General features: G+C 44.0%; 1 protein-coding gene across 4 annotated transcripts in view; it reads right to left on the reverse strand.

Annotated features, from left to right (window-relative positions):
- Nucleotides 1–14457, reverse strand: part of mid2 (midline 2) — a 156936-nt gene that overhangs the window by 61002 nt on the left and 81477 nt on the right. For all 4 annotated transcript variants that reach the window (XM_080774732.1, XM_080774734.1, XM_080774731.1 and 1 more), the window contains one exon: nt 9945–10792. In XM_080774732.1, the coding sequence (XP_080630858.1) occupies nt 9945–10736 (792 nt within the window). In that variant the 5' untranslated portion in view covers nt 10737–10792. The remainder of the gene's footprint in view (nt 1–9944; nt 10793–14457) is intronic.

The raw sequence follows: 14457 nt of genomic DNA on the forward strand, positions 1-14457 counted from the left end.
CTTGTTGTCCTCGAGGCCACTGCAGACGTGCCGGACGTCTCACACTGGTGTCATTAGTTCAAGCCAAGTACCTTCCCTTGGGCTGCACTGTTCCTGCCTGGCAGACACACAACAGGACGCTGAGTTTGTTACACACACAAACGCACGCATGCTTGCACAGATTATGCATGTACTGTACCTGCACAGACGACAACAACACATGAGAGAAGTGCGCGCGTGCGTGTGTGTGTCTGTGTCTGTGCTTGAGAAAGTTTATGCGGAGGTCAGAGGAATTCAGATCTTGGACACCGACAGACATTCCAAATTGCATAAATATTCCTGTTATGCTCCAAAGCGTTCCTCCGGTCAAACTTGCACCGAGCCACAAAAACCAAAATGACTTCCTGAAAGATCCCACAAGGTCCGATTTGTCTCATAGACCAAAAGAGCCTTGAGGTGATTAAAATCAGCCAATCGTATTGGCCTTCGTCTAATTCTCTTCAGATCCCTCCCAGACACAAGAATGTAACTCCTAAACAAACCCCTCCTGTTCATGGAGGGCATATGTCATCAATTTCCTTGAACAGAACCCAATTCTGCATGATCTGTGCGTCGAATTGTTGCAGATGAATGTTGTAAAATGCTTATCCAAACATCCTGGGCGAAATAGCTGGCACCACATGAAGGGGTGAAATCTCGATGAGGGCGGAGCGAAGGGAGGGAAGCATACATGGAAACATCAACATGGCAAGATAAGTTTCCACTCTCGATTAATACGCAAATCCTCTTAAGGGGTGAAAGCATGGTGTGCTGCAACGCTGCTCTCCGCCAACCATCTGTTTGAAATACATACATTGTAATAGGTTTACAGGCTACGACGCATCATGACAAAACCATGCGCTAGGCAGCATGACATGGATTATCTTTGCAGTAGAGGGATAAAGTCAAAAAAGTTGCATGTCGGTGTTGACAAGCTACAATCTACGTACTGTAGATAGTTTGGTATCCAGGATACATTTGATTACATGGACTTATTTATGGTAAGCAGTTTTTCTTAAATAATCATGGTATTCACCATTAGTTTTTTTTTGTTGTTAGACCAACAATTGCCCCATATGTATTATGTATAGTCCCTGTCACTACTGACTGGTTTGGTCTTGAGGAGGATAAAGACAACCACCTGTCTTCTCCGATAAATATGGAGTCACCGTGCCGCTTCTTTTCACCTGACCGACTGTGAGATGTTTCACTGGGAGGAGTCGTGTGACGCACATGGAGGAACATGCAATTCAGTATTTTAGCTGTGAAAGTCTAATTTTACCGCTTTCCTCACAACAACAAAGCTGCGCTGCTCTCCCAAATCTGGCTGTGACAGGCCGTCTGCCCCACATGGAATACTATCGCCATTTTATTTTATTGTGTCAACTAAATCTTCATTAATGCAAACTAGATTCAACATACTCAAGCCCGCACACATTCTAAATATGCCCCCGAAATAGTTTACCGAGAAAATGGACTGTTGCCACCTTCAATAATAATGTTAATAATAGTCTTTACATCTCCACATCATATATTTTTGTTGTCATGGACACTTGTACAAAACATTAATAATTCTACTCAAGTTGGAAGCATTAAGACCCATTTTAACCCTCAATGGCTTCCTTTCTGAAAAATAACGTCATTGTAAAAAGATTCACGCGTTTAGATACCGGTATTCTATTTACAATGAGATGTGGACGGGAGCTGGTGCCACTTGGACCCGGACGTAACGTAGCACGACAAAATGACGTCGGACTTAAATACTGAATCCTTCCCAGTTCTGCTCCTTGCTGAACAGGTTCCCTGAGCAACTTGTACAGTAGGTGTCGCTAGTGCAGCGACAGAAATTGGCCTCCCCACCTGGCTTCCCATCTGCCAACACAGAAGTCTAAAAGCCGTACCGTTGGCCCTGAAAGGTTATGCTGCCCCTTAAACCCCCACGCCACATGGTTGCTTTTAATCAACCAACCGAAAAACATTGGCATCCTTAGATCCCCATGTTCACCCATTAGAGGAAAGGTTAGGCTCCCTACTCGAAAGTGAAGCGTGAACTTCCTTGAAGGGTGCATGGCTAATTCCATGGTAATCCATCCAATAGTTTTCAATATATCTCTGCTGTCGGGCAGAAACCAGCAAATTCCGAAATGTTCATTTTTCAGGAAATTAAAAAAACATGTGGAGTTAGGAGGATGTTTCCATCATTGCTAAGAACATCTGACAATGGATCTCCAAGCTAATGCATGCCTCTGCGGTTGCTCTGCCACGCATGGGCTAAACCAGCTAACTCCACTCCCTCTGATGGACTGCAAGGGGCAGGGGAGAGGGCTAAACCAGCTAACTCCACTCCCTCTGATGGACTGCAAGGGCTAAACATTCGAAAATACATCTCATTGTGTTTGGCACAGTGCACAGTTCAGTGCTATTGGAGCTGATTGGAATATACTATGCTCAAAAACAGAAAAATGTCCATGAAGAAAATGGATTGGAAAATCATCTAACATGTGTAGGACTGACATGCTTTGAAAAATTATAGTAAAAGACAAAATGCACACATGGAAATAACTGGAGCTTATATAGTAACCAGCCACATGTGTCTCTCTCTGTCTCTCTCTGTCTCTTCTCTCTCTCTCTCTCTCTCTCTCTCTCTCTCGCTCTCTCTCTCTCTCTCTCGTGAAACCATGTGTCACTGCTGACACCCAAGTTCTTAAAAGCTTTTCACGTCCTTTGTCCATAAATTGTGAATATGGGGGCGATACAGCTACTGGGGGTGATTTGATAACAAGCTTCTTTTTTCATGACCATCTCTAAAGCGAGTGTGACTTACAGTATATCCACTCCACATGGATGATGCACTGATGGGACACGCTAGTGTGCCACCACACGCACGCACACACACACACACACACACACACACACACACACACACACACACACACACACACACACACATCTGCATGCACATACAGAGGTACGCAGAGCATGCTGGACGGAAACACACAGCAGCACTCTTAAAAGCCTCCTCTTGCCTCCCTGATGCGTCCGTCACTATGACTAAGTGTGCTCTCTCTCACACTGCTCTCCAGATAGAACCCTGGGCCTTTCTGACATCAAACAGCCAGCACCACCCTATGACTCCATGGCATGGCTAATAGTTTCTTCTTTACACACACACACACACACACACACACACACACACACACACACACACACACACACAGTGTGTGTTTTTTCATTGCCATTGTCGTAAAACAGCTTGTTTAAAAGCTATAATGCATAATTATATTTTATGTATAATAAACGTTTTGCTTCATGATCTATTCTAAAGGGCCGTTAACACCCATCATAACTGTAACGATAATTATGCAAGCGTCCGAATTGATGCACGATAATGTTCTATAAACAGTAGCACCACAAAAGCATGTGTCAGAGCCCACACGGAGAGAGAGAGAGAGATCTCTGTGGTGCTCAAAGAGAGTATGCACAATAGAGAGTATGCACATGCATCACTTTTCTACCGAGACACGCCCCCCTCATCTAGACTGAGTGGCAAAACATTGAGCAGCATGGAGCATTGGAGTTTGGAAGCGCTCGTTTGTCATTGGTCCTGTTTCTAAATGTATTGCACATAATGCAGGAGGCAGCAGGACGTTGCGTTATAGAAAACGAGCCCACCTCCATGGAATGTCTTGACAGAAAGTAGGTCATAACAAGTCTATGGTGGATTTTTATTAAACAAAAACTGTGCAGATAGAAAGAGTTTAACGTTGTTTAGTCAAGGCCAGAAAGTAGTTGTTTTGCCACTCAGTATAGGCGTTTCCACATAACTTCTGCATTCGTATTCGTATATGCATTGATGCGACATATCTGCTTTGGTTACCGTGGTAACCAACATTGCAAATAGGCCCGCGTGTAGCCATTCTCTACCATTCCACGAGAAATATCTTCATAAACGGCCTTGTTTCTGTACATTTCAATAGTATAGATTGTACGGAGGCATCCCCCAGTGTGCCTCCTCCCCAAATGACAGGAGGAGCGTCATTGTCATTTCACATCCTACCCGGTTTGCATTTAACCGTCTCTCGAATTCCAATAACTTTTTCATATCGCGTCAAATAAGGACTGTGTTCCAAAAATAAATAAATTATCCCAGCGGTTTGACTCATATGGATATACAGAATCAACTGACTGAGAGAAAACGCTAATGTTACAGCCACCGAATTATTAACATTTTCGCTAAGAACAGACTGTATCAAATGAGTATGACTGACTGTTGTAACGACACAGAGACACCTCCCCGAACAGTATCGCGGAGACAGTTTATTTATTTTTGGACCACGATGCTTATATGAGACTATTTCAAATCAAACTTCCCCTGGACCAGGGGATGAGCGAGTGACGTCAGGACTTGGGTACAGATTTCACCGTCTGTCCAGCGTCCGCTGTAATTCGTATATTCTGTAATGCTGACATAATGAAGTGACATTATTCCTATAAAACAAACGTGTGTTGCACTATTGTTCTCTCTCTTTTCTGTCCACTCAGTTGTTTTCTTTCTTTTGCTCTCGTTTGGTTGTTTTTCTCTGTCTCTTGTTTGTTTACTTAAATGAGAATACTCGTGCTCTGTAATGACGTCACGTCAGTAGTGCTCGGGTCGCGCTGCAAGTGACGTTTTGGACAGTTTGAGATGTGACTTGGGTCACACCACTTGAGTCGCATCTGTGCAGTTAAATGAAAATGAAGGGAGATGTATGATTATATCTGCATTATGTAGAGTGTGTTTGTACGCGTGTTTGTGGTGTGTTTGCATGTGCTTTCTTATGTGTACTTATTATAGCATCTGTGTTTGTATGTGCATGCATTTGTTCTGGTGAGTGTTTGTGTATATATGTTTGTGGTGTGTATTTGTATGTGCACTCGACCTTCGTGGTCTGTGTTTGTTTTGTGGATGTGTTTGGGTTTGTGGTGAACCTCCAGCTCTAGCAATGCACTACACCAGTGGTTCTCAACTGTTCCTATAGCTCAATGCACTACACCAGTGGTTCTCAACTGTTCCTATATCTCAATGCACTACACCAGTGGTTCTCAACTGTTCCTATATCTCAATGCACTACACCAGTGGTTCTCAACCGTTCCTAACTTCCTATATCTCAATGCACTACACCAGTGGTTCTCATCCGTTCCTATATCTCAATGCACTACACCAGTGGTTCTTAACCGTTCCTAACTTCCTATATCTCAATGCACTACACCAGTGGTTCTCATCCGTTCCTATATCTCAATGCACTACACCAGTGGTTCTTAACCGTTCCTAACTTCCTATATCTCAATGCACTACACCAGTGGTTCTTAACCGTTCCTAACTTCCCATATCTCAATGCACTACACCAGTGGTTCTTAACCGTTCCTAACTTCCTATATCTCAATGCACTACACCAGTGGTTCTTAACCGTTCCTAACTTCCTATATCTCAATGCACTACACCAGTGGTTCTTAACCGTTCCTAACTTCCTATATCTCAATGCACTACACCAGTGGTTCTTAACCGTTCCTAACTTCCTATATCTCAATGCACTACACCAGTTCTTAACCGTTCCTAACTTCCCATATCTCAATACACTACACCAGTGGTTCTTAACCGTTCCTAACTTCCTATATCTCAATGCACTACACCAGTGGTTCTTAACCGTTCCTAACTTCCCATATCTCAATGCACTACACCAGTGGTTCTTAACCGTTCCTAACTTCCTATATCTCAATGCACTACACCAGTGGTTCTTAACCGTTCCTAACTTCCTATATCTCAATGCACTACACCAGTGGTTCTCAACTGTTCCTATATCTCAATGCACTACACCAGTGGTTCTCAACTGTTCCTATATCTCAATGCACTACACCAGTGGTTCTCAACTGTTCCTATATCTCAATGCACTACACCAGTGGTTCTCATCCGTTCCTATATCTCAATGCACTACACCAGTGGTTCTCAACTGTTCCTATATCTCAATGCACTACACCAGTGGTTCTCATCCGTTCCTATATCTCAATGCACTACACCAGTGGTTCTCAACTGTTCCTATATCTCAATGCACTACACCAGTGGTTCTCAACCGTTCCTATATCTCAATGCGCTACACCAGTGGTTCTCATCCGTTCCTATATCTCAAAAGTGTCCGCAGCCCACCCATCTGAACACTGAACACTGAACAGATCAGATGGGTATTTTTAGAGCATGTTTATTTCAATGATCAATCAAAACGATTGTGTTTTCCAGCCTGGATTATTGAAACTAACATAAGTAACGTTCCTATTTATTGGTAGTTGGTACCACTTTGAGTCCTGTCAAGATGTTAAGAGACAGCCACATTAATCCACATCCACGCATATTTACATACTGACAGAGACAGAAGAATGATCCCCCTATGTGTAGTTGTGTACACACATGCTCATGCACATGCACATACGTACACACACACACACACACACACACACACACGCACGCGCGCGCACCGCACATGAGCACACGCACACGCTCAAGTGTCACTTTGGATCTGATTTAATGCATGCTTTAATGCACATTAAGTGACAATCGATGAACCAGTCTGTGAAAGCAGAGAATGAGTCCTTCTAACCTTTCCTTCACTACATACAATGTACTAGAGTATATGAGTCGGGACATTCATGTATATAAACCATTGGTGGAGGGGAGGCACATAACCGCAATGCGGTTATTTTATAGGCCTACATGTATTTATTTAAAAAATAAAAATGTTATGTAATTATTTCCATTGCCACATTAAATATTTTAACTCCTTCATCAACAAACAAGATTACCATCATGCAAGCATTGAACTTGAGGAATTGTAATTGCTATTTTCTATTTTCATTCAGCTTTTTATAGGCCATACTGTACATGAAAATGCTTATGAATTCGTACACATGGATGGAAACAACCTACTGTAAGACAGGCTACCTAGTACCTATAGTATGTATTTAAGCAGATAATTAAATGCCTCTGTCTGTTCAAGAGCTGCCTGGGGAATTAACTTACTTTCTAGAAAGGATTCAGAAGTGCTGTGTTCTGTCATCAACCACCTTTGTACTTGTTACAATGTCGCTCTCTCCAGAGATTCACACCTTCTCTTTTGCCTGAGGGGAAACCCACCTTCCTGCCTAATGTGTGAAGATCATTTAGCGCCAGTTCACACAACCTACTGTATTGTGAGTAAACTCTACACAAGTGAAGGTCAAAGGTCAATGAGAGAGAGAGAGTTTGCTAGGGTTCAGATGGGGGTCAAACAGAGGGAAGTGAAGGAAATGATTTGCATTGATCAAAGACCAACTAGGCGAGCTGACATGGGAATGTGCATTAAATATCCATTATACTGTAGGGATATGCCAACATGATTCTGACGCCCCAGATCAAAACAATGGGTTCATGTCTATCTGGATCCACATTAAAACATGGCTTCAATGTGGGTCTCGGAGTTCATGTGGCCGGCCTGTGACACATGCCTCCAATTTGGGCAAGGTTTCAGCCCGGTCCAAGTAAAAATACATCCAAATTGTACTTAGGTATAGTACGTCAGTAAATGTACTTGGTTAATGGTTACTTATCACCACTGGTGCTACGCCGTAAAAAGAAATGACTGTGGATAAAAAGAGATAGCTAAAGAGTGAGACTCAAAGAAAGACCATTATTGAGCATACACAAGTGTGATGTGGTGTACGTGTACAAAACCTGTGTGGCCCTCCCAAAACCTTTAACCAAGGCCTCTTCCTGATTAGCTGTAAACAAACAGGACTTTCTCCCCTCTGCCTTTGTCTGAGCAAGCAAGCAAGCAAGATGATGAATATACGTTAGCAGCAGCTGCCGCTACTGCTCTCGCGTCACGGAGGAACTGGGCCGGGGATGGGACTGGGGCTTGTTCCCTCCCAGGTTTTGGGGGGAGATTGGGGAGTTCAAAGTCATGGAAGTTCAAAGCCTCTGCTGGGGGATGTTCAAATGAACCACAGCCAGCCGTGAACCGAGAGGGGAGGAAGCTAGGGAGGCCACGCTGCTTAAGCTCTCTGAAGGTCTTAGCGACAGTAAGGGCAGTAGGAGGACAGGGGAAACAAAAAAGTCACTAATTTAATTGTGATAATCCCCACGTGACTAACCGCGGTTACGACGACGACGAGAGGTGACCAACAGGCGGAATTTCATTGGTGTACAAGTGTGGAGTTGAGAGCATATAGATTAATTGGTGTCACCTAAAGCTGGAATGGATTCTGGATTCTAATGGATTGCAGAGACAATGCTGAAAACATCCTCTCCTATTCCAAAGTCTCACTGGATTGATTATACTTCCAAAACAGACCGCTGAAGCAGTTTCGGGAATTGTTTTTCCTTTTTTTCTAAACACCTGATGTATAGAGTGACAGTGAAATTACACTGCATGCTGCCATTAAAATTATTTCCCTTTGCAAGAGAGAATGAAGACAAAATACACGCACTGACAATTCAATGTATAAACCATTCTTTTACACAAAGAGAGAGTCCTGAGACTGACTATAGGTAGTACTTTCTCAAGTATCCATTTCCCTTACTGAGTTACACAATGCCATTCATTTGATGCAACAGAGTTGTGGACATATTCACATGCATGGACCCAGGGGACAGCAGATGACATCAAAGGAATTTCCTTCGTGTAGGCAGTCTCAACAAAGGCATATTAATTACAAGGAATCTGGTTTTGAATGGAAAAAGCTGTCAGTATACTAAATTAGAAACTTTGTTTACAGTATAACGCCTCTGTTCTATTTTTATTTTTGTATTTTTTTGCAATGCAGTCTAAGGAATGAAAACAAAATGTATGACTTCAGTTTGTTAAGTAACAATAATAGAGGGAGATTTTCTACAAAACCACAATCCCTTGCACTACATTGTACAGTACTCTGGTCCAACTTTTTCTACCAAAACTATAGGCTATAAACAATAAACCTGATTCTGACTCTCAACTTTGTTTTGGCAAAGAAAATGCAGAAAAATGTACTACTGTATATTAAAATGCTGACAGGTCTCCTCCACACACGTGTGCATGCGCGCACACACACATGCCTACACAAAAACATGCACGCACGCACGCACACGCGCGTGCGTGCACGTGCACACACACACACACACACACACACACACAGGTGCGGTACATACACCAGCGCTTAAAGCTTTTATTGGCCCTGGCAAATGTTAGCAAGCAGCTTTAGGTCTTTAGTGTGTGAATTAGCTCTAGCTAGTAGTGCCTCTCCCTGTTGTTTTTCGCCCTGATTCAGCAATCCTAGTGTTTGGAACTGGTCAGCACAGAGTGCACAACCCCTCAAAGCTCAATGGCCACTGGGAATGCCAGCTCATCGACTATTATAATGACGTGCTCTCTATCGCTCTGCACCTCTCTCTGTCCCGCTTCTCTCTCTCTTTTTCTCTTTCTGATTGAGTTTACTATCTCTCTCTTTCTCTCTCTGTACAGAGAGATGAACAATGGCTGGTGGGGTTGTGTATGCCGTGATTGTGGCTGCTCTGAAAGTTCATAGTCAACAAAAGTGTGTAAAAAAAAATCCCATGTGGGGATTTAAATGGATTAAAATGAAATTTGCTGTTTGGCAAACTGAAAACAGAGAGATCGCCATAATACATTTTACAGGCTGTGAATTAGAACATAGATAAGCAACAGCTAAACTCCCTGGTCTGACAATCACAGAATACATTTGGTGCACAATATACTTTGCTGTTTCTGATTCCACCCTGGTACCAGGCCATGTTTTACCTTACCTTGCTACAGGCACAACTACAAGCCACACAGCAAGAAGATGGGGGCACAAAACAGATCTGATGTTGACATAATGTCACGGTCTGCTTATCGTGAGCTGACATGAAAACAAAAGGGACTGACCTTGAGCTTATCAAAGCGCTCGGTGAGCGAGGACACCTGGTGCTCTCGGTGGCGCCCCACCAGCTTGCAGAGGGCGCAGATGAGCTGGTCGTCCACCATGCAGTACATGTTGACCTTCTCGTTCTCGTGCTCCAGGCAGGTCAGGCCGCGGAGGTGCGTGTCGGACACCGGCTCTACCAGCCGGTGGCTGGTGAAGGGCTTCTTGTTGGGATGCGTGGCGCGCAGGCAGCGGTCGCAGTACGACACCTCGCACGTCACGCAGGTCTTGACGGCCTCGCGCGGGGGGTCCTGCTCGCAGAATTGGCAGCCGATGCGCGGATCCATGGCGACGACCACGGCGGCCGGGCCGCTGTGGTTGGCGTTGGTGTGGTTGGCCGAGAGCGGCGCGTGGGAGTGGCTCGAGGTGGCCGGGCTGCTACGGGCACTGCCTCCGCCACCACCGATAGTGGCACTAATGGTGCCGCTGTAGGGCCGCTGGGGCTGCAGGCGCCGGCTCTCGGTGGGTGAGTTGGGGCCGCTAAGAGAGGCCTTCTGGAAGCGGTCAATGATGTTCTGCAGGGTCACATTGCGCTTGAGGCCCTCCAGGCCGCGGTGGTTCAGCGTAATGACGTAGCGGCAGGTGGGGCACTGAAAGGCCGAGATGGACTCGAGTGGCTTGCTGGTGGAACAGTGGGAGACCAGGATGCGGTGGGCGCAGTTGAAGCACAGGCTGTGGGCGCAGGGCAAGAGCAGGGGATCTTCGAACAACTCCAGGCAGATCGGGCAGGTCAACTCGGACTCCAGTGTTTCCATCTTCAGTTGAACCGATCTAGAGGTGACATCAAATCCCACGAAAGCTGGCTAGTCACCTGCCAAGAACAAAAGACAGGATTGATGTCTAATTAAGGCCTTGAAATGAAACTTGCTATGATTTTGAAATGTCCTCTTTCTATTCGGCAGCTGCAGAGCACGAATAACAGTTCTTACTTTTCATTCACTGTTCAAATTCATGACACTGGCTTCAGTTCCGGCACACATTTTGGTTCAGTAAAAGGCAATGACAGACAGTCTGATCACATCCACCCTGCACACATTATTCTGGTACCCTCTATTGTTCACTGACAGCGTAGAACACATCACTCCCAATTCCAAGTAGAAGGGGAAGGACCATGGGTGGAGTAAAGAGCGAGTATGGACTTTGAAGCTGAAAGATGGGAGAATGAGAGATGGGTTGGGTGATAGACAATGACAGAGAAGACAGATAAGCAGCAAAGGGGATAGATAGAAAACAGGAGACCTCTCCATCTCTGTAACACCCTGACAGCTTTGTGTCCTTCACGTCCTTTCAGCTGCACTCAGTACGTTTGTAGTCTTAACGTGCATATAAGCACCGAACCTTTGCCTTGCCACCCCTTGCCTTTCTCTCCATCTTCATTTTCCTCTCTGGTGCATTTCCCTAATTGCTGCCACTTGTCTCTGATCTCCTCTTGCCACTGTTCTATGTTTCACAGACTTTCTCCGTGACCCAGACTGCTCTGGGGATAGGTTGAACCTGTCTGAATCTGTCTGCTGCATGTCTACTGTCAATTATACTACTGTCTATAATTGTGTCCCTTTGCACTGTTGCTTAAAAAGTTAAAACCCAATTTAGCTACAGGAGAAGCAATAATTTAATATCATCAACCTTATTTTAACAGCAGCAGAAGAGCAATAATAAACTGCCTGACTCCTCATTAAAGGCTCAGGACCCACAACAGAAACATCAATCTAGTGTTGTATGAGGCAAACGCTACCATAACCCTGTCTGTGTCACCGTTTAGAACTGTGGGCTGAGCGATAACATTTATTTCTACATAATGAAAACATATATCAGACACAAGCACACAACATGGATTTTATTTAATTGACTGCACAATTTGGCATGATCTAGTCTCAGTGCATGGGGTTAGTGATAGCGAAATTTGAAAAGCCAATTTGGTAATTAGTGCAAACCCGTAGTGAATATGGGCCTCACTCTCTTGAGTCAAAATGACGGTACAGTAGATAATTGATTTCAGATCAGCCTCCTCTCTACCCAGCTTCATCACGTTGCAGCATGTGCATACAGCTGCCTGTCCCAGGTATCCTAAAGGCACGGTATGATGAGAAATCACCAATACCCCCCCCCCAACATCAGCGTTCTCTCTCTTTCACATTCACATTCGATCTGCCCCATCCATTAATGTTTTTAAGTCTCACCTTAAGACTCATCTCTTCTCCCTGGCTTTTAATCCCTCTTGACGTCTTGAGTCCATTTTTTAGGTTTTTCTGTATCTTAGCTCTTTTTTTTGTTGTTTTGCTTTTTTTAACCTTTCATGCTTATATTTTTGTCATTTTTTATTGTGTTTCTCGTTTACATTCTGTGTTCTCTTGCCTGTTCTCTGTTTTGCCACTGATGTACAGCACTTTGGTCAACCTTGGTTGGGGTTAGGTTTTGTTTTAAAACGTGCTCTATAAATAAAGTTTGATTTGATTTCCCCCAGTGCACATTTCACCTTTTAAAGAAACAACGCAGGAATGGTGAAATGACAGATGACTCCAGATTCCTGAAACTGCTAATGAATTCCAGAAGCTGCTGTGAAAATTAATAGATCAATAGTATAGAATACACAGGATCCCACTTTTTGTCTTATCCTTTTAGCAGCATTGTATCATTGTACCATTGTACCATTATGTACTCCCTCCTGTACAGTGGTCTATTACCTAAGTACAAATGGGACTGATGGAGTTGTATTGCTGCTGTTCAACAGGGATTTAGATGTTAAAACAAACACTGTATTCAGTATAATCCCAACACATCCACAAACCTTTGCTATTTTGTAGTAGTTGCACATAAATGGTTCGAACGTCAGCCGTAGCCTACTTAATATTTATATACACAAACGGTTCAACCTTGGTCTGCCATTATGACAATTGAGGACTTCTATCATAGAAAATTGCATTCAATATGTCCTCTCCACATACTCTTATTCTAATTTAAAAGTCACATGCAACAATACATGACAATCACAATTTCTCTGTGCATAACACTGCATATTGAACAGTTATGGCACAAATCATATCCATCAATCAATCATTCAGTCAGTGATAAATCTGGATACCACATCATACCAGTTAATCAATTGGTATCCAATTTATGTCAAACTAAAACAACACAATCCTCTGTCGGTTTGATTCCGAGAGCAGTGTGTGTGTGTGTGTGTGTGTGTGTGTGTGTTAGAATGTGGTGTCCTCTCTTCCTGAACCTGGGTTCATGTACCGAAATATTATTGTGACCTTTGTGGTTATGGTGAGCAAAGCGCTTCGTCGTGTTGCTAACCATTAGCAGCTGTTACCAGCTCAAGACCGGCTTGAGATAAAACAATGTCTTTGAGCTGAAAGGCTCAAAGACATCTGCGACAACAAAGTCTTGTCATCGTTCTCCTGCCTACATGCTCCACATGACACAACCATGTCTGACATCAAGCTATGTTCAAAGCAAAAATGATTTAAGTGTCCACTAATTGCTTGGGAAGGGCAGCGGACTGAGAATATGGTTGTACATGCAAACAACAGCGTCCCCACAAAATGCATTACCGGGGAGATAAATGAATAGCAGCCTATAGCCAATCATGCAGATGTTATGTTGATAAAAGGCAACATGCAGCAACCGTGTGTGTGTGTGTGTGTGTGTGTGTGTGTGTGTGTGTGTGTGTGTGTGTGTGCGTGTGCGTGCGCGTGTGTGTGTCAAATGTGCTTGAGAGCATCCTTGTTTGTGCATTTGTCTCAGCCTTTGCACATATTTTGCAAATAATGCCCTTCCACAATATTCACCTTGACTGCAATTTATCAGATAGTTTATCTGCTTGTTATCGCACAGCCTGGCAGTGTTGGGGAAAGAGAGAGAGAGAGAGAGAGAGAGAGAGAGAGAGACCCCACAGCAGCTTGCTACCTCTTGAGAGAGCAGACATGAGGTTCTGCTCTGCTAAGCCAACAATAGCCCTAATTTATCTCCACTATATCAGATAGGGAATAACTAGGGACAGGAGACTCTAGATAAAAACAGAGAGAGAGTGGGGGGGGGGGGGGGGGGGGGGGGGGAGGCATGAGTAACAGTTGTGCCCTCATAACGCCCAGGTTGCTGGCCTTTTTCAGCTCACATGGAGTGATGAGGGTGAAGAAATGGCATAGTCATAGTGTATAAATATAGCCTATAGAAATATGAGTGAAGAAGGAGTTATAGTACAAAACGGGAAAAAGGCACTCCACGGAGCGCATATTTCCATATAAGAAATATATTTGTAATACAGCATATAGCTCATATCCACAAATACTGTATATTAATCATATACTGTATGTGCCATATAAAAATACAGAGATATACAGGCTGGGTTGCCAGGGCTGTGTACACTGTGGGTTGCAGCCATCAGGGCCAGGCGTGTAACTACCGTGACACAGACAGCGCAGTTGTGTTGGGGCCCAGAGGCATTTGGGGCACACAGCTTCCCACCCGTGC

This window comes from Protomyctophum bolini (genome assembly GCF_963924005.1).
Source record: "Protomyctophum bolini genome assembly, chromosome: 10".
NCBI classification, from domain to species: domain Eukaryota; kingdom Metazoa; phylum Chordata; class Actinopteri; order Myctophiformes; family Myctophidae; genus Protomyctophum; species Protomyctophum bolini.